Source organism: Cheilinus undulatus, linkage group 23, assembly GCF_018320785.1.
Source record: "Cheilinus undulatus linkage group 23, ASM1832078v1, whole genome shotgun sequence".
In the NCBI taxonomy this organism is placed as follows: domain Eukaryota; kingdom Metazoa; phylum Chordata; class Actinopteri; order Labriformes; family Labridae; genus Cheilinus; species Cheilinus undulatus.
In genome coordinates this window covers 24,416,412-24,442,092 of record NC_054887.1, presented here as the reverse complement: position 1 = coordinate 24,442,092, position 25,681 = coordinate 24,416,412, and the positions used below count along the sequence as shown (strand labels likewise).

At 40.9% G+C, this 25,681-nt stretch overlaps 1 protein-coding gene across 9 annotated transcripts in view; it reads left to right on the top strand.

Moving 5' to 3' along the window:
* Positions 1 to 25,681, top strand: part of magi2a (membrane associated guanylate kinase, WW and PDZ domain containing 2a) — a 416,404-nt gene that overhangs the window by 301,106 nt on the left and 89,617 nt on the right. For all 9 annotated transcript variants that reach the window (XR_005991556.1, XR_005991555.1, XM_041780617.1 and 6 more), the window contains exons 7-8: positions 23,760 to 23,817; positions 24,834 to 24,955. Coding sequence is in view for 7 of the 9 variants with exons in the window: in XM_041780617.1 (XP_041636551.1) it covers positions 23,760 to 23,817; positions 24,834 to 24,955 (180 nt within the window). In the remaining 2 variants the exon portion in view is untranslated. The remainder of the gene's footprint in view (positions 1 to 23,759; positions 23,818 to 24,833; positions 24,956 to 25,681) is intronic.

The window sequence follows — 25,681 nt, the reverse complement described above, 5'->3', positions numbered from 1 at the left end:
CAGGACTTCAAAATAAAGAAAAATTAACTCAGTATTTTGTTCTGATTAACATTATTTTATTAGTATTTGTGATTTCTTTTAAAGTGCAGGACATTTTTAGGCATTCCCAGTGAGATCTATCCTGATCTATAATGCCATAGACCACAAGGAGACAGGCCTGCCCACAGAATTGTCTGGAAAAAATAGGCTTTAACAATTATGATTTAGCACCAATATGAACTCATGTTTCACACTTTCCACTTCTTCACTACTTCATTCTGCCATTTCTGCAACATTTTGTGCCACTTTTAACCCATTTTTGCCACTTTTTGCTATTTTATCTCTCTTTAACCCACTTTCCTGCCTTTTCACCACTTGCCTTTGGCTATTTTTGCACCATTTTGCCTTTGTTAACCAATTTTGATACTTTTTGCCCTTTTTTTTTTGCCTCTTTAACCCATTTTTGCCATTCTTTAACTCCTTTAAACCATTTACTTGCCTGTCTTATTCATCCTTTATCCATTTTTGCCACTTTTTGTCTTTTTGCTACTTTCCATTACTTTTTCCACCATTTTCGCCACTTTTAACCCATTTTTTATATACTTTTTGCCCCTTTTTGCTTTTTGTATTAATGGTTTGCCACATTTTAACCTCTTTTCAACACTTTTCCTGCAAGCTTTTGTCCCTTTGTGCCACTCCACAACCCATTTGGACCCCTATTGCCCATTTTTGCTACTCTCTAACCCATTTTCACCACTGTAGTGGTCTTTTAGTATTTATTCATAACAGCTGACAAGTGAATTACTGTAAAAACAGATCAAATGTCATTCTAAAACTATTTGACTATTAATTGCTTTTGGGATGGATTTAACAGCTGCAGATATTTGAAGCCAAAAGATGCTCTTCATGGGGCCAGACAGGAAGCTTTGGGGGGGCTGATATGGCCCCCGGGCTGCCAGTTGATGATCAGTGTCTTAAAGTGATGTCTCTGTGGTGCAAGATCTTAGTAATTAACCTGATGTGTACTGTGTTATTATTAAAGAAAGGTATGATAATCAAATAAAGGTAGAGGATGTAATTAACTCTAATTATCCTTTAACAGTGCTTATTATACTGTAGCTGAGAGTGCAGTCTGGTATTAGAGAGTGTATCATTGAAATTAAGTTGTAGTAAATTTGTCAATTCATTGGTTTAAAATTGTGTAATAAAGGACACAATTAAAATGGAATAAAACTGTAATATTTTCCTCCAAATAATGCAGAAATGGAGGTATAAAGTAGCAGAAAATGTAAATCCTGCTGGGGAAAACTGTATATAAGAGCACAAGTTGAGCAAATGTTTCACCGCTGGTAAACACAACTTGTTCCTTCTCAACTTTAAAGCCAGATGCAACACATACAACCAGACTCTGTCAAAATATGCAGGGAAATATGTGTTTCGGTTTAGCTCGCTCGTCGCTGCGTCTTCAAAGGAGCGTCGGCTCCGTTGAAGACGGCTGACATCACAGATGCCTCGGCGTTACATAACCCACTCTACATCTCCCTCCTGCCTCCGTTTTTCTCACCTCCTCTCTTTACCTTGTCTTTGCCCCCCCTCCTGTCCTCCTGTTTCCAAAAAGAAGTAGGACAGATTTTTTTTTTTTATAGAAACTCTTTGTTTGCTTTATTCCCCCCTACTCGGCTTAAAGTTGATTGTTTTGTTGTTTTTTTTCCATTTTTCCTGCCAAATATTTGTTGGCTGGGAGAAACGACAGCACACCAAGCAGGCCTGCTGTTGTCTTGTTTAATTCTTTACCTATTCAGCCTGTTTTTACCTCAGGTATGCAAAAGTAGGTGACAAAAACACCATGGTAAGAGGTTCTAGAGAAGACAAATCGGTAACTATTCTTCCTTAATTTCTTAGCCTATTTCCTCAGACAAAATTAGAAGTAAAACATATGAATAAATGTGCCAAAAAAGGGGTTTTGGCTTTGAGGATGCTCGCATTTGCAGGCTTTTCATCATCTTAAAGGGCCGCCTTTTGTGTCTCCCAGTAGGCGGCACTCATGTGAAACAGAGAGCTCTCAAACCTGGACATGTAATTACATTCAGCTCATGTGAGGAGCTTCACGGGCAGAGAGACAAAGTTATTATCATCTCTCACAGGCTGCATCAGGGTCACTCTCCCTCCTTGTCCTCTCTCTGAGGCAGCAGCAGGGCTTTTCTTTCTTCTCTCTCGCTTCAGGTTAAAAAAAGACGTCCTATGAATGTTTTTTTTTTTTTTTTTTGCTTTACTTTATCATTCATGTCCATGAGCGAAGCTTCGTAAATGTCACCTCTCCTGTTGTCCTTTTAGCCGGGCCTCAGATAGGTTTTGTGATTTTTGCTAGATACAGGAAGTTTCCCCCTCTCTCCTACAGGTGAGTTATTATAGACAGAGAGGCGCAGCGCCCTCCGTCACCTTGAGACTCATGCAGCAGCAGTAGTGAGCGGCGTGGCGAGGAAGAGAAGGGCGGGGCAGGAGAAGCTGTCTGCAGAATGATTGATGGGTGTATTTTGAGAAACATCCCCAACAGAGCATGCCTGAGGCCGACTCATTGAAAGGAGGATTTTAAAGGCGGTGTGGCAGGTGTGTGACGTGTGCATGCTGAATTAGCTGTCAGTGTATCAGATACAGTGTGTTTTTAACTCTGTCAAACTGGTACATAAAAGTTAGCCTGCATAATAAATCTACATGAGATCATTATTGAGGCATGAGTCAGAACCACTCAAGATTTTGTTAGTTTGGCATCGAAAGACACCCTGATGTTAGTCAATTATGTTGAATCAAAGTCACCACTTTATTTTTTCTTGGACAAGCAAAAACATAGTCCCTTGCAAAAGGCAGGATTGAGATCTACATTACTGTTTTACCCATCCTTTTAAGGATTATATACATGTATATAAAAATTGCCAATGCTCTGCTGTTTCCAATGCTGAAGACCTCTGAACTTTCACTAGCATTGTAACCCTGTAAAGCAGATGAACTGGCCAGATTCCATGTCCGTCATCAGGCAAATCTATCTTGCACAACTCCAATCTGAAACCATTGTGCCAGATCAGAAAACAGATCTGACCAATCACAGTCATCTGAGGAGGCCGAGACAGTTGCTATGGGCGTGGTCTAGATGTGCTGGAAGCTGGTAGCACTTACGATTAGCTCTGTTAGCGTAGCAATAGTGTAGTGGCAGTTTTATCAGATATGGACCACATTTTTTATTCAAACAAGAGCAAAATCCACACTGAAAGCTTGGAAAAGACTAACATGTTTCACTGTTCTTAAGCTATGGCCACGTTAGCATGAAGAGCGCCCTCTACTACTGCAACCTGGCATACGTACAACCTTGGTTTGTCTTGTCAGTCTGATTTGCCCATAATGAATGTGACAGATAGAACATTCTTCCAATCACCTTCTGAGGATTTCTTGAGAAGTCCTGCCCTTCCCGAGCACTTTTTATAAGAGGTTTCCCAGATAAATGTGAAATATATCTGTTGCAATAGAAATATGAAACACCCTGTCTGGTGTTTCGGGTTCCTGGCAATAATCCTATAAGACTTGGGTCATCATATACGACAAGATATGACACAGATTATAAAGAAGTAAATAACTTTTGAACCGCGAATCAAACCCACTTTTTTCCCTCTTGAACCCTGCTTTTTGGCATTCCAATGCTATCCATTCCTTTCAATCCCTTACGGAGGATTTTCTAGAAAGCCTGGAACTTGGGTGACTTTCTAGCATCTTTAAAGATTAAATTCACACCATTAAATCAGACATTTTTTCCATTTTTCATTCCATTTTCCATTGGCTAGTTTGTATCCCACAATGCTTTCTGACGGGCTGTGACAACCAATGGCAGGCTGTTCCACTGTCGTGTCATGCTTTGTCAAACTGTGCATCTATGACTGCACAGATCATGATAGAGATGGCCTGGATAGCTAATAATAGAGAGACAGAGAGGCTGTGATGTGGCCCGCTGTGTCACTGCAGACAGGAACTGCTTTAAATAATGCCACAAATAGAGCCAATATAAAAAAGTGCAAGGACTTTTTAAAAATAAATCTATGAATATTTTGTTGATTTTTAGTTAGTCCCAAAGAGATGGGAAGCAAGTTTGTCCACAGAAGTCTTGTCATTATAGTTTACTGTAACCTTGCAAAGCAGCGGGATTTGCCCGTTTCTGTGTTTCTTACCGGCAAATCCATCTTGCAAAGCTCCTGTCTGAACAGTTTGGGTCCGGTTAGAAAGTGACAGGACCAATGAGCGTCGAGGGGCAGTACTTTTGGGCGTGGTGGAGTCGTGATATAAGCAAGCAGCAACAAGAGGCTGGTGTAATTATGGCTGAAGGCATTAGCATGGGTGCTGCTAAAGCGCCAGTTTTATCAGAACTTGACCACATTTAAAAGAAGGACAAAGAACAGCAGTGAGTTGTTTTCTTTTCAGAAACAATAAAGTCGTGTACTGACATGTCTACAGTCGCCATGGTTCGCGTTATGCAGTTCTGTACGGAGTTTACTCCACGGTAGCAGCACACCTCGGCAGGGGCTACGACGTCACGTGTTTTGTTGTTCTGATTTGCTGTAAAGATGTGAAAGACAGATTGTTCATCCAGTCACCCTCTGAGTTTTTTTTAAAGTCTCTGCCCTTTCCCAAACGCCGTCTATGGAAGGCTTACCAGAAGGATGTGTGAAACAAATTCATCTGGCTTGTCAGGTTAAGTGTACTGTGCAACACATACAAATCTTTGAGTTTCAAATTACTTTTAGTTTTTTCTTTTGATTTTATTGTCCCATAACTTTTTAAATTTCAAAGGACATTATTACAGGCCCAGGATGTCCTGAAAACGGATGTTTAGAGCTTGACTGTACACCACAGGGTTGATGTTTTACCAGCTTTTTATATCAAATAATCCAGGTGAGACAAAATGGTTGAAGGGTTAATGTAAGCACAAAATTTGCGGCAGGAGCTTTACTGAAGCCTCAAGCCTAACATCACCGAGGCCAATACCAAGCATCAGATGGAGTGGTGAGTGATGAATCACACGTCGCTGTTTGGCAGTCAGACGGGCGAGTCTGGGTTTAGCAGATGCCAGGAGACTGGTTCCTGCCTGACTGCATTGTGCCGACTATGAAGTTTATGGTATTGGACCATTTTTCAGGGTTTGATTTGGGCCCCTTATCTCCAGAGAAGGCTAATCTTAATGCTTCAGCATGCCAAGACATTTTGGACAATGCTATGCTTCCAACTGTGTGGCAGCAGCTTGGGGAAGGCCCTTTGGGATGAACTGGAACAGAGGTTGTGAGCCAGGCCTTCTTAGCCAGTATCAGCTCTTGACCTCATAAATGCTCTACACCAGGGGTTCTCAACCTTTTCATCCCGTGACCCCCAAAATAAAGGTTCTAGAGACCCCCACTGTACCTGAAGATAGTTGAACACAGCCATACACAATTAAGAATAGTCATGTGTCAACATGGCCGCACTTAGGGGGATAAATGGGGGAGGTTTCTGGCACCCAACCCAACTGGGGGCCCCATGGAGGCCAGCAAAATGTTATGATGTTATTTAGCGGACACTTTTATCCAACATGACAAAGATATGAGAGCAAGAACAAAAAAAAGGATGGTCCATTGCAAAGTAAAGCAGTAATATCCATATTTTATATTTAACCTGAAAAAATAAACACTCTTATCAAAGAAACAAATATCTTTTTGATGATTTTTGTGGGAAATAGCCTCTGAAAAATGTAAATCCCTTTGTTAAAAAATAACTAAAATGGGTTAAAAATGCTAAAATGGGTTAATAATGGCAAAAAATGGTGGAAAAGGTGGTGAAATTGGATTTTAAAAGTAGCACAACTGGGTTAGAAATGGCAAAAATTAGATAAAAATAGCAAAAATAACAGAAAAAAGGCAAAAATTGGTTCAAGTGGCAAAAACAGGCATAACTAGTAGTAAAATGGAGTTTAAAAAGTGGCCGTTCTGGCTTAAATTAGCCAAAACGGGTGGAAATCTGGCATGTCAGTCTGTGAAATGTGGTTAAAATGGGAAAAACTGGGTGTAAAAAGTGGTAAAAGGGATTAATAGTGGCAATAATGGGTCAATCATTAGTCTTTAGTGTCAAGAATTGGTTCAGAAGGCAAACACAGGTAGAAAAAAATGGTGGAAAGGGTTTAAAATTGACAAAAATAGGTGTTAAAGGCAAAAATTTGTTAAAATTGGTAGGAAAAATGATGACAAGTGGTTACAATTTGGCAGAACTGATGTAAAGTGGCAGCAGTGTAATTTTAAAATATTCATAGTTTTTCTAGGGCATTTGGAGACCCCCTCTCAGGGCCACGTGACCCCAAAGGGGGTCTTGACCCTAAGGCTGAGAACCACTGCTCTACATAATGAATGGGCACAAATTCCCATAGAAACACTCTTAAATCTCCAAAAGCCTTCAAAGAAGAGTGGGGGCTGTTTAAGCTGCAACAGGCGGGCAAATCCAAATTAAGATTAGTAGTAGTAGTAGTAGTAGATGTATTTGAATACAGTGCCGTCTGAATACTTTTGTCCATATAGTGTATGTTTGCAAGTTGTTTTGAGTAAATCTGACTCTGGTATACATGGGGAGGACTGGGTCCTTCATGCATGACGCTGCAGTATTCTGCCTCCTTTAACAGCTTTAGTGGAGTCGACAGCAGGAGGCAAACACACTCAGTGTTTCTCTTAAAGGTGTAATTGGCATGCTAGAGATCCCTGAGGAAGCAACATCCCCAGTTATAATAACAGAATCTATTTAAAGTGTCATTAAACACCACGTTTGGATGTATTTTAAGATGCTTTAAAGCACTCAGATTTACTGTCTTGTTTTCAACCCACAGACCAGCTAACAATAACCTTGAATCTTTTCTCTCTCTTTAGGCGAAGATTCTTGATTCCACTCTTTAAGCAGATAATTTATTAGTCAATGCATCTCCATGGTGACAGGAAAAGTCAATGCTCCAACAACAAATCAGTTAATTGTGTCACTTGCTGGCACCAGACACCTCCTCTGGTGTATTCTGCTCCATTTCAATGAGCTCCTGTTTATTCCTCAACTTGTTTTCCTCCTGTTAATGCACCTGCACACGGGGAGAAAAGCATGTCCTCACATTCCCTCTCCTGCAAAGTCCCTGAAGTCCCCCGTCTCGGAGCGAGCAGACAATAGCTAAGCTGCAGAATGAAAAAGGGGGACTCAGAGGCTTGTAGCTTATCAGGATGTTCCAGGGACAGAAGGAGACGTATTGAACTGTGACCTGGCAACTCTTCTCACCTCCTTTCGCCTCCAAAGTTCTGCGTTATTTGGCTGGCTTTATGTGAAAAATACTTACAGCTGCACATGGAAAACACACATACTTTTGCTCCGCTACTCTCCATCTGCAGTGTTGTTTGCCAAAACGCTCACTCGTCCCTGCGGGGTCAGGATTGGAGCAGGGAAAGTGCGACTTCGTCAGACCCTTTTGTTAGCTGTTAAATAGGATAATTATGTAAAGTGGCTGGCTTTATAATAGCCTCCTGGATGCTGTTGATTAGATAAAATGATGTATTAAGGTTAATTACATTCAGCTTATTTCTAACTCAATTAGAGTAAAAGAGGATAAATTATTTGGCCTGACATGCAAGTCAAATACTGGACCTGTTGTTCTGAAAAACAATGGCGTAATGCCACGATGCTTGCAAAATAAATAATGAAATAAATAATGTTTACCTGTATTAGAGTAGGACCAATTAACTGATTATTGAATAAAGAGCATGGAAGCCCTAAGTGGACATTATTCCTCTCATTTTTACTCTGTCTTCTTACACTATATGGACAAAAGTATTCAGCCACCTGACCATTAAAACAGGTACTGTAATGACATTGTATTCAAATACATGCACTTTAACATGGAGTTTCCTCCCTTTTACTGCTAGAACAGCCTTCACTTTTCATGGAAGGGTTTTCCGCAAGATTTTGGAGTGTCTCTATGGGAATTTATGCCCATTCACAGTTCATCCCAAAGGTGCTCAATGAGTATGAGGTAAGGGATCTGTGTGGGTCAGTCAAGTCAGACCAAAAAGTTACCTAAAGGTTCTTTCACACCTGAACTGTACGCTCCCGGAGAAACAAACTTGAGTCTGTTAGCTCAGTTGGTCCAGTTTGTTTACAACTGTGGGAAAGTTGTCCGCCAAACCATGTTGCGGACCAAAGAACCATGCCAATACAGCTTGAAAGGTGGGTCTCTGTGGGTCTGCTTCTATTTGGACTGTGCATTCAGAAAGTATTTAGACATGTTTTCATTTTTCAATTTTGCTATGTTGCAGGCTAACACTAACCTAACACGCCAGATGGACTTGTTTCACTCATCCATCTGGTAAACCTCCCATAGACAGCGTTTGGGAAAGGGCAGAGCCTTTGAAAAGAAACTCAGAGGGTGATTGGATGAATGTTCTGTGTGTCACATCTTTACAGGCCTATCAGAACAACAACAGTCTCCCAATCCCTGCTGCTGAAAAGCACCCCCCACAGCATGATGCTGCCACCACCATGCTTCACTGATGGGATGGTAATGGGCAGGCTGGTTATGAAGCCCAACAGTTCAATCTTGTTTTCATCAGACCGGAGGATTTTGTTTCTCACAGTCTCTGAGTACTTCATCTGCTTTTTGCAAACTCAAAGTAGACTTTTGTGTGTTTTACACTGAGGAGAAGTTTCCATCTTGCCAGTCTGCCATAAAGCCCAGATCAGTGGAGGCCTGCAGTGATGGTTGTCCTTCTGGAAGTTTGTCCCATCTCCGCACAGGATCCCTGGAGCTCAGTCAGAGTGACCACTGGTTTCTTGGTCACAGTTCCTTTGACCTCATGGCTTTGATTTTGCTCTGATATGCATTGTCAGCTATGAGGCCTTCTATAGAGAGGTGTGTGCCTTTCCAAATCAATACAACTACAATCAAAGTGTAGAAACATCTCAGCAACGATCAAGAGAAACTGGATGAACCTTAGCAAAATTTCAAGTGTTATTGCAAAGTTTCACTTTGTCATGATGGGGTACTGAGTGTAGATTAATGAGAGAAAAGGGATTTACATACTTCAGAGGTCATTTGTAATAAAGCGTGAATTCCTGAGGGGAGACTGAAGGTCTAAGAAGCTAACCAAATCCACTCAAACAAGTGTCAATATCTGCACAGCTATGGCCTGTCATCAGCAGATGAAGCTTTCATAGAAATAGAGCAGTCAGTGTTATAATGAGCTAACTTCAAACCAGGACAAGATAATCATCATCTACACCAGTGGTTCCTAACTGGTCAGGCCTCAGGAACCAACACCACCTCCTTAATGAGAAATCATGACCCAAATATCTGATATTTTAAACCACTCTAATTTTTTCATAAAAATGTGGCACAGACAAGGCAAAATAAACATGTATTATGGGAAAAATCAGCTTTGTTATCCTGGAATGTTGAGATAAACACCTGAGAATTCGGAGAGGAAAGCCTTGATTTACCGATAACACCTGTCACTGGAGTTGCTTTAGCTTAATCCAAAGGGGCATCTGGACTTGGTAAAGGTTCATGCTGACGTTTCGCCTCTCCTCCAGAAGGCTAAGCAAAGATCTTGTTCTCTCAGAGGAGGCTCACTCCCCCACACTTTGAAACCCCTTGCTCTAAGACCCAGTAACAACAGTAATGACTAATTGTGACTCAGCGTAATCGTTTCTAAGGACTTCAAAGTGCTGATTAACAGCTTATATTTCTCCAGCATATGATTCATAAACTCAACCCCCCCTCCAGTCAACAAGAGGAAACATTTTCCACACTTTGTGTTATGATAATCACAAACCTGTCTGTCACAATCAAAAGCACAATCAACAAAGTTGTAACAGAAAAAAAAGGGGCACTGGGAGCTCCGTGGGAAGCTAACCGGCCTGTCAGATGTAATATTTTTAGAGCCACGCTGAGCGTGTTGACAGATAAATATTATTTGGCAGAGAAAATCTCACTGGGAAAATTAACTTCAAGGAGGGAAGAAAGAGTTTTAATTGAGGGACGGGGACAGGATGGATATTAAAGTGATAGTTTGGGGTTTTTGAAGTGGGGGATTGTCTGAGGTACTCGTCTCTCAGTGTAGTAGCCACAGGAGAGGCAGGTCAGTGTGGCTCCTCTAAAGGGAGATCCAGCATGTAAGCTAGCCTATATGGAAATGCAAATAAGGCAAGGCAGCTATTTTTAAAAAATGACACATTAGATTTGAGTTATATGTTTTGTTGTTACACTGCTTCACACAGAAAGAAAAAAGACTTATGTTGTTCTTACACTCTTACCTCTACTTGTGAGGTGAGACTTGTCTAGGTGTTTTAATTATTGTAGATATTTTAGTGGAAGTTTTTTCTACATATTGTGCCTTTAGATGTTATATTTACTTCCTGTTTGATCCTTTAGGAGGTCAGCCCAGGTTCCCACCTTCACATTTCTGCTGATCGCCACAGTCGACCCACAGCTCCAGCTAATCCTAAAATAAATGGCTTCATTTTTCCACAAACACCGCTATTCATCACCTTGAACATGTTGGGAATGAAATTCACAGGTGGTCTCGCTGTATTAATGTTCAGGTGAGCAGTCGGCCAGCAGGCTCTGCTCCATACAGAAACCTAATAGCTGCATTAAATACCTTATTTCATCTGGGGAGGTTTCATCTTCATAACAGCTCCTTACTAACACAATCAAAGCCAACAAATTTGCAGATATTAAAGTTTATGCCTAGTCATCTATTCCAGAAGCAATGCTGATGTAATTTTTCTGTTTATTTGTTTTGATTTTGTCGAAGTCAGCAGCTTATTAAAGTCTCTATTATGAGTCGGACAATATTACAGGAGTGCTGTGATAAATTGTAGATTAGGCTTTAACTAATCAAGTTGAGGAAATATGGATTTTGGGCGATATTCTACTGAGACTTGATTGGAAAAAGAAGAATGTTTAAAGTGTTGAAATTAGACCGTTTAAAACTGATATCAGCTTAAATTTGCATTGTTTAAAATGACAATAAACAGCATTTGAACATTTATATAACAGCTATGCACCTGACAGTTGAGTTGTAAAAAGAGAGTGAACCAAACTCAATTTGTTGTTGTCAGCTCTGTGTTCATATTGGCATGATGGTACTTCCCACAGTACTTTTGAGACTTGAGAAACTTGCTCTGGATATTTTTTATATAGCTATAATAATATGAATGGATGATGGATGGATGGATGGCTACATGGATGAGTAGATAACACAAAGTTAAAATAAACATGTATGGATAGATGGACAGTAGCAAGCAAAGACTTGGAGATGCCTTTGGATGGATGGATGGATGGATGGATGGATGGATGGATGGATAGATGGACAGATGGACGGATGGATGGATGGATGGATGGATGGATGGATGGATGGACGGATGGATGGATGGACGGATGGACGGGTGGATGGATGGATGGACGGATGGACAGATGGATGGATGGATGGACGTATGGACAGAAGGACAGAAGGACAGATGGATGGATGGGTGGATGGATGGATGGATGGATGGATGGATGGATGATGGATGGATCGTTGGATGAATGGATGGATGGATGGATGGATGGATGGATGGATGGATGATAGATGGATGGATGGAATGTTTGATGGATGGATGGATGGATGGGTTGGATGGATGGAAGGATGGATGAATGGATAGGTGGGTGAATGGATGGATGGATAGATGGATGGATGGATGGATGGATGGATGGATGGATGCATTGATGCACGGATGGATGGACAGAGGGATGGATATATGGATGGATGATGGATGAAATAATGGATGGATCGATGGATGGATTGATGGATGGATGGATGGATGGATGGATAAAATGCCAGATTAATGGTTGGATGGATGACCTTCAGACTTTCTTAACAGAACAAAAGACTTTATTTTGTCCAAAGAAGCTCAAGGAAACAAGAGCAGAGACAACGATGACCTGAAGATCTGACTTTTACTGGACATCTGCTCTGAAAGTTGTGCACTATACCTTTAAGAAACTAGATTAATCATTTTTCTTACATTTTTCTAAGGCTTCTAATGCTGTTTCATAGACTTTTCAGCTCAGCCTTCAGTGTCAGCTTGAGATAATAAGGCTGGTAAAGAATTTTCTCTGTAGGGGTCCAAACTAATTCAACAACCACAGAAGAATTTCTTTGCTTGGAAATCTTTATTTCACTGATTTCAACACAGTGTGCAGCCATTTTTGTGTTCTCAAGTTAGTATTCCTTAAAGATGCTCCTGAGAGCAGATTATGTGCCTGTATCGACCAGTAGAAACTTAAAATAATCATTCAAAGCAAGATTTTCTGAGGAGAGTTTGTTCTTGGATCTGTGCTGCATTGTAAGGTAAAACGATGAAATAAAGCAGTTGCATCTTTTTTGGATGGCTATAAAACGTTTTCAGTGAAAAATGATTTGATCTTTCTTGATCTTTAGTGTTGAATCAAAGAAAGAAGTGAGAAACACAGTGCAGTGGGGGTAATGCTCTGAAGTTTCAAGAAAATAGATGCTGAGAAGGAGAACTAAGGTGAAAAAGAGAGAGTTGGATAATATTGAGCTGTACAGGAGGAGAGAAAAGTGAGGAAGAAGGAAGAAGTTGCCTCCTGCTGGCAGTAAGTGGCCCTCCGCCTGTGACTGCACAACGGAGTTTGTAGCATGATGAGAGGTCACAAACATTTCTCCCCTTCGCCTCAGGGCTCCTTCATAAGAGCTGCTACCTGAAAATTTCACACCAGCTTGATGTTTCCTTCCTGGACGAATGCAGCATGCTAGTGAGGAGCAGCTTTGGCTTTATGTGACATATCCTGTATATTTCTTGACTCTGTGTATCCTTGTCCTGGGGAGCAAGCAATCCATAGCAGGCTGCTGATAGAGGGGTTATAGACGGCTCTCAGTGGAGCCAGACAAAAGAGATAGTCCTCCTAAGTTCAGCATTTGAGCACAGTGCTCAATGACAGAAGAGAGGTGTGTTTGATCACTTTAAAGTGAGACGGCCGAATAGTGACTGAAGCGGCCAAGTAGCAATCACAGAGTAATGTTGAATTCTTAGCCACAAAGTGTAACAGCAGCTGAAGAGCAAAGTCATCAAGTTCATGGTCAGGTTTGATTTTTTTTTTTTCTTTAACTTTTGACTCTCCTGGCTCAGACTTCATACTTAAACACACAGATAGACAAAAGTTTTAATGTTGTGTGATGTGAAGAGGCATGGCCATGGCATTTTTTTGTCCGCCATGAAACAGGAATTTGTTGTTTTCAGATGTTTAACATTCTTGTAGAACCACAAAACTGGATGGAAAAATTCTCTGTAAGTAACTGAGATTAATGATATGGCTGTTTCTGGTGGACATGGCTAATTGGCTCAGTGGCCCCCTACAAAATAAAAAAAAAAAAAAACAGCCTCCACACCACGTTGAACCCTAAGATTTTGAATATTTCTGGGGATATAAGTCATGCAGGTGCCTTTTCAAAAATCCTCTTGGATGAATATCGCCAAGTCAACAGGAAGTCTGTTATTATTACCTCCACCAAGGAGGTTATGTGATCGGCAGGGTTTGTTTGTTTGTTCATTTGTTTGTTTGTTTGTTTGTTTGTTTGTTAGCAACATAAAAAGTCATGGATGGATTTTCGTGAAATTTTCAGGAAGAGTCTGAAATGGCATAAGGAAGAACTGATTAGAATTTGGGACTGATCCGGATCACCATCTGGATCCAGAAATTTTTTAAAGGATTCTTTACTATTGGGCGATAGGGCTAATGGCGGAGGTCTGCGCTGTTACCACCTCACACCAGGAGATGGCGGACATGAGTAACTTCAATCCCAGCAGCATGTTTTTGGTGTGTTTCTATTTAAAGTTTTGGAGTTTATAGAGTTTGAAAGACGCACACCCGGTCGAGGAAACAAGTCGGAGCGTAACAGAGAGAAAGACAGCAAATTGTAGCGAGAATACTCACAATGCTGGGAGGAATAGAGGAATATTCACCTGCAGCAATGACTTTCAGTTGTCCGGTGAGACCATAGGTGCTTCTGCCATGACAGTGCACACGTAACGAAGCCAGTGCTTTGCCTCTCCACCCCACCGGGGAGGGAGTAATCAGCAAATTAGATTTTGGGAGTGATCCGGATCACCGTCTGGATCCAGGAATGTTTTTAAAGGATTCTTCACTATTGGGAGATAGGGCTGATGGTGGAGGTCTGCGCTCTCAGTGCTTTTCTAGTTTTTACTTTTTTTTTCTAACAACATAGTCCAAATAGCTATTTCTAGGAGTTCTTTGAGGATTATCTCATCTGAACGCATTAATCCAATTGACAGAAAACTTGCCAAGCTTGTGTACAAAACTCAAATGGCGTGGCCATGGCAGCTTGCCAAACTGATGCCTCAAAATGGCATATGTTGGCTTTTTTGCAAATAAACAGGGTAGTTCCCAACAGTTGACCGAATCTGCTATTGAATTTGTGTTAAACATCCTTTAACCACAGCCTACAGTCTTCACTAAACCACCCCTCACACTCCTCCTACCCCTCACATAGTTTGTCCATGTATATGTGTTCCTGTAAAGCATTCTTGGGTTTCTTGAAAGGCGCTATATAAATTCAAGATATTATTATTATTATTATTATTAAGTGTCGCCATGTTATCCTTTCAAGCTCACAGATCTGACACCAAAGCTGTTAAAAGGGTGACCCATTATTCGCCATGAAAAAGGAAGTAGTTTTTAGTAGAGCTTTGAGGGGCTTTAAAGGGCTTGTACTACCATGAAAACTGGTTGGCATGAACCCACTGAAAAATTCAAAAGTTCCATATGTGTTAAATTGGTAGGTGTTTCTAAATGGCTCCATTGTGCCCCCTTCAATACTAGAAAAAAAATCAGCCCTCATAGCATGTTAAGCCTAGGATTTTGAAATTAAGTAGGCACAAGTATCATGTCAGGACCTATGAAAAAGCCTCTTTGACCCATATCCTGAAATAGACAGGAGTTGAACAGCAAGGGCATCTAGGGGGTTTGTCCAGTAGAAGTGGGATGTAGAGGGTTTTAGTAAGCTTGTACATTTTCTTCTCTGCGGTTCCTTTAGCACCACATTTGGTTGGGGGGTTTTTTTGTTGTTATTTTGAAGAGGGGGCAATTAGGGATAAGGGTATGATGTGCTTTTGGCATTTTCACTACCTGGAACTTGCAGAGTTTGTTGTAGGTGGCGATGCTGTTTGGGCTGCAATGACCATGTGGGGTGGGGTGGGGTGGGGGGGTGCAGATAAGATAAAGGAAATCTTCATATTATTATAGTGGGCAACGAGACCTTGCTTGGAAGAGATGCTGGAGCTCACCATCCTCCCTCCCAAAGTATAGTATCATGGGACGGTCTACATAATTAGGACAGTGATGGGTCATGTGGTAGGGTAGGTAGCATTGGCGTCATCACAACGCGCTTATCTTATGTTAGGGCACAAGTATCCTGTGACTATCTCACATGAAAATCACATGAAAGGTTGAACTATTTATTTACATGAGAAGATTTGGTTGAACAAGTCCAACTGTGCCAGAAACATGCTACATTTGCTAACTAGTCATCTTGTTTACATCTGCTTGGTGATCTTACAGCTTGTTTTGTTGAGTTCCTGGAGTCAAGCATTTAATTGGATTTATGAAATGTTATCTTAACCCTCCAGAATCATCTTTTAGTGTTGTGTGCTTGGTTCACAGAGTCCATCTTCCCTTCTCCACACTCTTTAAAGCAGAGACATTTCCAGGCCTCCTGCAGCTCCTCCTGTGGACGTTTTAATAGAAAAGCTTTTCATAGGAAGTCTTCTGAGCACCACGACATCCTTTGATCTCTCCTGTGTGTGTGTGACACTGTGCAGAGTCAGTGTGTGTGAAGTAAGTAACATTATGTGTGTGTGTGGGTTTGTGTGTGGCGCCCAGTAAAGGTGAGAACATGAAACAGTCTTTCATATTTAATGAGTGGAGATGGGGTAAAGGGATGTTGCAGTGTTCGCAGGAGGGATTCCCATGGGCTGTCAACCTGCTGGAAGCTCTGGATTATATCACTCAGAACCATATGTGCCTGTGTGGCAAATACGCGTTTTAGTGTGCAGAGTGTGCCGGCAAAAAATAGTGTGTCCTACTGAAAGTTTAATCATTTGTTTAGAGGGGATGGGGGCAGGGTTCAAAAGAGCATATGGCACTTGCACAAGCATTGTTTTGATATTTGTGCTCTGTGTGGGAAGACTAGAAAGGATTGGAGTCTTGAAAATAGGGCAAGCAGTGAAGTTAGAAAGACCATACAGTACATTATGAAATACACATGAAGCCAAACATCCTTTGTAGATGATATTTACAGGAGCTGCTTTTAGGGCAGACTCTTTCATTTCATGGTACAACCCCAGTTTCAAAAAAGTTAGCACACTGTGTATAAACCAGAAAGAAATTATTTTCAAATCTCCTAAACCCATATTTTATTTACAATAGAATATAAACAATATATCAGATGTTAAAACAGACATGAAAAATCGTAGCTCATTTGAATTTGATGGCAGCAATGCATCTCAAAAAAGTTGGGACAGGGCCATGCTTACCACTGTGTAGCATCCCCTCTGCCTTAAACAACAGTCTGTAAACATCTGGAAAGTAAAGAGACTGTGTGACAGTGATTTATGGATGTTATCCTGAGCCCATGCAGCAATTTCTAAAACAGAGTCATGCCTGTTTTTCATGCAGTGTCCCCCTGAGAGCCTGAAGATTATGTACATCCAATATTGACCCCCAGCCTCTCCCCTTGTGCACAGATTTCTCCAGATTCTCTGAATCTGTTGATGCTATTATGTACTTTAGATGGTGGGATAATCAAAGTCTTTGCAATTTGACCTTTACTTCCAAGAGACTCTGCATCTCTAAAATGCTTCTTTTATACCCAGCCATGCTATCTACCTGTTGCTTTTTAAGGATGAACGTCTTCGAGAAATGATGACTGAAAAACTGCACCTTTTCAGCTGAAACTGCAGCAACTCTGCACACTGTGCTGCCATGCTTCTACTCTGCAGTTAACATCCTTTTCCTATTTTTCCAACAGTGAATTGATTTCTCATAATTTTGTCTCGGTCTTTCTCCAGACTGATGTGATTCATGTTAGCCTTTAATCAGGGCTAAAGCATGAGGAACAGTGTGTTTTTTGCGACAGAGAGATGAGGAATTGTACAACTGTATTATTGTCCAATTAGAACCTAATACCCACTACAGCCATGTGATAAATCCTTGCACTGCATCTGAGGTGTCCTCAGGATCTGGAGGCTCTTCAGCTCTCCCTCTTGTTACTTCGTGCTCTGATAAGGAAGCCTTTTCTCCTCTGTTATCTTCGCTCTCATCTCTGTAAACGTCACAATGTCACTAATCAAAGCTGGTCTGATTCTAAGCCGCATGGGAACACACTGTCCCTGTGCTACGTTCATCCCCAAACCCTTTAACACCGTGTACCCAAAGCATATTGAATGGCCATGCTATCACTCTAAACGCTACCCTGTCCATTAAGGAAATATTTCTAGAAATATATTAAAGAAAAGTCGTGCTCCTGAGAGATGATGTTGAAGAAAAAGAGGACAGGGCAGCTTTGAATTTGCTGTCCAGTGTGACTGATGAGTGTCGGGGGTTTGAAGATCAGCTTTGATCAGTGGAACAAAGGCAGTGTGATGTGCGGAGCGGACCACGCACAGGAAGAGGCTGAGAGAGCAGAAAAAGCTCTGACTCTGCTTTCATACTGTGGTTTTGAAAAGTTAGAGGCCACTTTAGAAATGCCAAGTCAAAGTTATTTCCAGGTTGAGTATTGATTTTTATGTCTACGGCTTTGGTCTGGACTCAGATGACTCAAAATATATGGATGGGAATTTAATTTTGAATGAACATCTATCTGAGAATATGTGGGTTAACTAGGGATGCTAGATCAATTTTTTTCTTAACTTTGGACTACAGTATCAAATATCAATGAATGAGAATGGCCAATACCAATACAGTGCTGTGAAAAAGGGAAAAAAAGCCATCCAAACCTGTCTGGACCTATGTGTAAAAGTAACTGCCCAGATAAAATCAAAGTAATTGACATCTTATAGCCCCTTTTCAACCAAGCTGGTGCTCGTGCTAGTTCTAGGCTAGTGCCTGGTTTAGCACTGGTTCTTTCTGTTTCCACAAACAAAGCACTGGCTCCAGGAGCTAAAAACAGTCCTCAGGCCGAATCTGAAAAGATGGCTGATGGTCCTGTATTCACTGCCAGTAGCCAGTTTCCAGTTAGCAATTGCGACCCACTTTCAGACTGCGACCCACGTGGTAATTTGAGTCATTTTTTTCGCCAGTAGGTCCCCGTTCCGATCGCAGATGTAATGGAATGACTCCCTGGACACACGGAAGTGTTGCACAAACTGTTGCGTGCTGAAATCTGGTACTACTGTGTCCCAGCAGTAGCGCGATTGCGGATGTGCCCAGGCAACAGGCGATCTCCACCTAGCAGTCAGCCTTAAGACCATCTATAACAATAAACAAAGATATCATTGTAAACTTATAGCATTTGTTAAACTGCTATGTACTCGATGCAAGTGTAGTCGAAGCTAGTTAGCCTAGCAAAGTATACACTAACATGTTCATTGTTATGAATCAAAATGTCTTTGATAATTACCTGTCATCTCAAACGTAGTCGCCGTTTCCTGTGACTACGACGAAGACAGATAGCCTGTAGCAGTTGGGTTTTTTGGCTCTGGATCTTTAGGCTTGCAAAGCCAGGATCATCACTTGCATGCATACAATGAGCTCCTCCATTGTTGCTTTGAGGGCTTGAGGGTAGCCGTCTACAGGCTATGTATCCTTGCCAATGGAAAACCAAACCAGTTCTTATGAAAAATGTGATTAGAACCCACTAAGCACTATCACCGAACGAGCACCTGGTTCTTTTGATGAAAAAGGGGTATATGAGACTGGAACGGGTTACAATGCCATTTCTACAGCTTTCAGACTCCATTGAACCACAGTGAGAGCCATTATCCACAAATGGAGAAAACTTGGAACAGTGTTGAACCTCCCCAAGAGTGGCCAGCCGACCAAAATTACTTTAAGAGCGTGTCGACGACTCATCCAGGAGGTCGCAAAAGAACCCAGAACAGCATATTAAGACCTGCAGGCCGTATTCGACTCAGTTAAGGTCACTGTTCATGATTCAGCAGTGAGAAAGAGACTTGGCAAAAATGGCAACCGTGGGAGAGTTCCAAGGCTAAAACCACTGCTGACAAAAAAGAGCTCAATGGCTCGTATCACTTCTGCCTTAAAACATCTCTATGATTGCAAAGACTTCTGGTAAATATTCTGTGGACTGATGAGACAAAAGTTGAACATTTTGGAAGGCAGAGCCCCGTTACAACAGAACATAATAGCAACAGTCAAACATAATGGAGGTAGTGTGATGGTCTGGGGCTGCTTTGCCGCTTTAGGACCAGTAAGACCATTTGCCGTGACTGATGGAACCATTCTGCTCTCTACTAGAAAATCCTGACCATCAGTTCATGACCTCAAGCTCAAGCACATTTGAGTAAGGCAGCAGGACAATGATCCGAAACCCCAAGAAAAAATTAAGGTTTTGGAGTGGCCTAGTCAAAGTCCAGACTTGGATATAGTTGAGATGTTGTAGCGTGACCTCAAACAGGACGCCCATGCTCAAAAACCCTCCAATGTGGCTGATTTAAAATGATTCTGCAAAAAAGGGTGGGCCAAAATTCCTCCACACTAATGTGAAAGACTCTTAGGCAGTTATTGCAAACACTTGCTTGCAGTTGTTGCCACCAAGGATGGCACAACCACTTTTTAGGTTTCCGTCATCTGCCATCAGTAGTCATTGGCAGCATTTATGTAGAAGTACCATAATGCATTGAAATGACATCAAATCAGTAAATGTGACATTGATCCTTTGCTGCGTGTCACTCTTACTGTTCCCATTCTACCCTGGTGTTTTCTCCGTTATGTTTTCTGTCAGCTATTTACCGCCGCGTTCTGTTTATCTGCATCCAGTCTTTAGCTCGTAACACTGAACAGCAGCAGAAAACATGAACCAGCTGATTCAGTGAAGGTTCAACACCCTCGAGGTTTGAGCTCGTTCTAGTCAAAGCTGCTAATCTATGCAAAGTTCCCACATCAAAACACAATATTTACAGCCTGCAAGAGATGCAGAGCATGAATATTTTACTCATTCAAATCCAGCCACTGGATCCATCAATGTTTGGTGTTATTTTGCAACTTTTATTTTGGAGAGAGATGCATTTGATGTGCAGCTTTAAAGAGAAAGTAGCCTCTTTAAGTCAGTCAGTGTGACAGACTGCTGTAAAAATAACAGAGATGTGTTTTTTTTTTTGTTTTTTTTTCTCATGCCTTGTCGCTATCCAAGTTTAATGACAAATATAATTTGAGAATTTTCCCAGGCTGGTACACAAAGAGCAGCAGTTGAAGTGTTTTTGCATTGTTAAATCCTGTTAATTAACAACAGAATTAATGCTCTACACTTATCCTGCAAGAAAGATGTTCCCACAGAAGAAGAAGAATAAAACAAGGCCTTTTTGTTGTTTTCCAGTCTTTTATTGTCCAATTTTTAGTTGGAAAGCAGCTACCGTGTACAAGGATGTCCACCCACTTTGACCATTTATTTCAATATCTGGAGAAGGCACAACTTGCTGCTGTAAACTGCCTGCATGCTACCCCCCTGCTAACTTTCTGCCCCCTGTGTGGCCTCACCCATAAACTATGGCATCACTATGTACAAATGCTAAAATAGTCTATATGCAAATGAGCTCATTTGTGAGTGTCCTTCTCTCTGAATGTGCTCAATAGTGTTTAGTTGTTCACAAATAACAGTCATCAACATTTGGACTCAACATAATTATATCTTGCCATATGTTAATGTATGGATGTTAACAGTTATGAGGAAATTAAAGCTATGGAAAGTATTCCTTAGTGTTTGAGAACAAGAGAAGAAGAATTCATAAGAAACTGATGTAAATGGGTCAAGGAAACAGATGGAGTGGAATAGTAAAATATAAATAAATGAATTTAAATGAAGAGAGCACTGAAGGACACCCACCCACTCTTCTTTTCAAGCTATTTCACTCTTTTCTCTTTGTTTCTCTGTTTTTTCTGAAGCAAAAATTGTACAATAGTGGCAGGATGAATGAAATAAAAGCAAGCAAGCATTTGTGATAACTGCCGATGAGTCTGTCACATCACTGTGGCCCACTCTTCTTTGGAGAATTGTTTTAGTTCAGCCACTTTGGAGGGTTTTCGAGCATAAGCGGACTGTTTAAGATCATGCATCTCAATTTTTTCAGTCTGGACTTTGACTAGGCCACTCATAAACCTTGGACTTGCTGGTCCTGAAGCAGCAAAGCAGCCCCAAACCATCACACTACCACCACCATGTTTGACTGTCAGCATGATGTTCTGTTTATGAAATGCTGTCTGTTTAAACGGGGCACCATCTTCCAAAAAGTTCAACTTTGACTCATCAGTTCACAGAATATTTACCCAAAGTGTTTGGGATCATTAGGATGTTTTTTGGTAAATGTGAGATGAGCCTTTGAGTTCTGTTTGGTCAGCAGTGGTTTTGGCCTCGGAACTCTCCCGTGGCCATTTTTGCCCAGTCTCTTTCCTATTGTAGAATCATGAACACTGACCTCAACTGAGTCAAGTGAGGCTTTCAATCTTTAGATGCTGTTCTGGGTTCTTTTGTGATCCCCTGGATGAATCATGGATGCACTCTTTGAATCATTTTGGTAGGCTGGCCACTCCTGGAATGGCTCAACACTGTTCCAAGTTTTCTTCATTTGTGGATAATGGCTCTCAACATGGTTTGCTGGAGTCCTAAAGCCTTAGAAATGGCTTTGTAGCCCTTTCCAGACATATATATATATATATATATATATATATATATATATATATCATTTAGCCTACTCACTCAGTTAAATGAGTCCTGCAGGTCTCTAGATGTTCTGGGTTCCTTTGTGACCTCCTGAATGAGTCATCAGTGCACTCCTGGCGTCATTTTGGTAGCCTGGCCACTCCTGGGAAGGTTCACGACTGTTCCAAGTTTTCCCTATTTGTGGATAATGGCTCTCACCATAGTTCCCTGGAGTTCCAAAGCGGATGGAAGGATGCCAGTGACTTTGTTACTTATCTGTTTTTGAATTTCTTTAGATGGTGACATGATGCGTTGCTTTTTGAGATCTTTTAGCCTACTTCACTTTGTCACCCTGGTTCTATTTAAGGGGTTTCTTGATTCAACAGGTCTGGCAGTAATCAGGCCTGGGTGTGGCTGGTGAAATTGCACTCAGCTTTCCATGAAATCAAAGTAGATAAGAAAATTTAAAAAAAACAAAAAAACTTGGAGGTTCTTTGGCTACCTGTGGGATAGCTCCAGTACCTTATCTCCCTCCCTGGCACTGTCCATTCTGATCTGCCTTTCTAAACCAGCATTAACCTCCTGAGACCAATTGAAATTCAAATTCTCATTAAATTTCCCCCAAAAATTCCTAGTCAGTTCCTCAAAACATTCAAGCAAATTCCCCTCAATTTCTTTTCTATCAAATTCCCCCCAAGTTTATAAATACATACCCCAAAATTGGATGAAAATTGTGAAAAATTCCTCCAAACATCAAAACAAATTCCCTAAGATTTCTTTAGAATTTCTTGAAATTTCAAGGGACACTAACCCCCCAAAAGTCCCATGCATATTCTCAAACATTAACAGATAAATTTCCCAAATTTCCATGAAAATATTTCAAAGCAAATATCCCCCTTAAACTTCCAATGAAATCCTCCAATATACATATAAAAAAAATCATTGGAAATGCTTGAAAAACACCAAAATACCCTAACAAATTATCTAAAGTTTCCATGGAAATCCTTGAAAATTTCATAGGATAGTCTCCAAATATTTCAAGCAAACTACTTCAACGAGCATTCTGGACAATTTTTTTTTAAATTCTACATTTATTGCTATGTTGTAAGAAAGCTGAAATGTAATGTCCTCATATGTGCATACGGGGTCTTAGGAGGTTAATATTAAGCCAACATCAAAGAATGGCATGTGGACATTACACTATGCCAATGTTACTAGCAATAGCACATTGCTTGGTGCTATTAGGTAACATTATAACTGCTAAATCATACCAGAACATCATGTCACATACTTTGGAGCGTATGTTTGCATTCTTTGGGATTTTCAGTGGGTTAAATTGCTTGTGGGGTCATGCATGGAGTAAAAAACCAAAGAAGAAACTTTTTATAATTCACTTTTTAACCTCATTGAGATTAAAAAAAAAAAAAAGATTAAAATGTAACAGTGATGCACTAAAAAGATTTGGGGAAAGTTTGTGTAATTGGAGGCGGCCTGGTGATGGTTGCAATGACAGGAGGCTTTCTAATTGGTTGGTCACCGTACCAATCAGAGGGTCAGTTAGCCTCTACAGATGTCACACACTCCTCTGACTCTTTGGGAAGTATAAAACACCTTTATATTTCTGTGTCATGCTTGCAGCTTTAATAAAACCATGCTCTTTTAAACATGAGAAACTAGACGTATTACCTGCAGTCAAATGAAACTGTTGTGCATTAAATATTCTTTATGCATGATCAATATTGTGCTGCGAGTTCTATGAATCAACAAAATCTTCATTATTATTTCTCTTGTTTTCCGCAGAGCTTCCTTACGGCTGGGAGAAAATCGATGACCCCATTTATGGCAGCTACTATGTGGAGTAAGTCCAAGTACATCTTTAATATGCTTTTGATTTTCATCGCCGCTCTGTGCTGTTGTATTTATCATATTTATTGGAGCACTGCAGCCAGTAAGCAGTCACTCCCTTTTGTCTCCCTTATGTCTGCCACTGTTTGTTTGTAGAGGGAAGTTTATTTGTTCTCTACATCTGTAGATTATCTCTACGTCTCTTTTTCGTGCGGCTCCTGCAGTCCCTTCTATTGAGCTGCGTGTCCCCTCCCTCCTCAGAGGTGTCATATCTGTGGCTGGGTGCTCGCTGCGCCTCAGGGTGTAAGGATCTATTTTTAGACAGACAAGGAGGAGTGATTCGGCTTGACTTTGCTTAAGAAAACCTCCAAAATGACACTTGACTACTGATGAGCTGCTCTCCTCTCTTGAGACGCTCTTTATTGTGCTGCTTCGTCTTTTTAAACCAAAGAAGAGAAGTTTCTGGACCTTGAAATTATGTAACTGTGTTAAAATATAGTTAAGCTGTTTTGTAATTAGCACCAGTGATACTTGGGCGCTCATTAAAAGATAAGCAGAGCAGAGGAAAAAAGATGGTGTTTATGTGAGAGCACAATGCAGCCTTAAAGAGTGAGGGAAGTATCTAATGACGACTAATTATTTCACTCTGGAAAATTACAGTGTTTGTAGCCAATGATCATCTTCCCCCCTTGCAAACTAAATTAAGAGCAATGTGGGACGTTGGAGGAAATCACCGTTTCATTTGTAGGTTCTCTCCCAGTCACTGATTCACACAATTCAGCATATAAGAAGAGCTGAAAGCCGTTAGAAAAGCCCAGAATCAGTCATTTGTTCTTTTTTACAGAGCAAAGCCATTCTGCGGCTCCGTTACATAATCCGGGGGACCGAGCGTTTAATTAATCATCACAGCAATAGCTGCTGTAGTGCCAGAGTTCTTTTTTTCTAGATCTGATCTTTGCAGAGAGGGTGGCTGAAAAGTGCATCAGGGGAGAGTGAAATCTTGTCTGTGATTCTGTTTCATTATTACAGTCATATAAACAGAAGGACCCAATTTGAGAACCCCGTCCTGGAGGCTAAAAGGAGACTCCAGCAGCAGCAGCAGATGCAAAGCCAGGGTCTGTCCTCACTGCCCCTTCCCACCATCTACAGAGGTAAGACCCCCATGCTGATGTCTGAGCTGAGCCGACAAAATTCTCTTTATAGATGATCAAAATTGTGCTAATATTCTGTGTCTGTGTTTGGAGAGATTAAATTAAAGTCATTGGTGACTTTTAGATCAATTATACTTTTTGTGATGTTGTTAACCTTTTAGTTTTTTGTTCCTTGAAGTCTCTAGGATGGGAAGGGATAGTATGTAATAGGATGGGATGGAATAGGATAGGATGGGATGTGATGGGATAGGATAAAATAGGATAGGATAGGGAAGGGTAGGATACGATGGGATGGGATGGGATGGTATATAATAGGGTAGGATAGGATGGGATGGGATGGGATTTGGATGGGATAGAATAGGGTAGGATAGGATGGGATGGGATAGGATAGGATGGGATGGGATAGAATAGGCTAGGATAGGATAGAATATGGGATGATAAGTTATGATAGCATACCATAACATACTTTACCACATCATATGTTACAATGAAACAGGATATGACAAACTATGAACGGACACAATACAGGAGGATTCCTTGGGGCAGGGTGGGATGTGATGCGATGCAATGTGATGGGATAGGATAGGATAGAATAGGATAGGATAGGATAGGATAGGATAGGATTCGATGCGATAGGATAGGATAGGATAGGATTGGATAGGAAAGGATAGGATAGGATAAAATAGGATAGGATAGGGAAGGATAGGATAGGATAGGATAGGATAG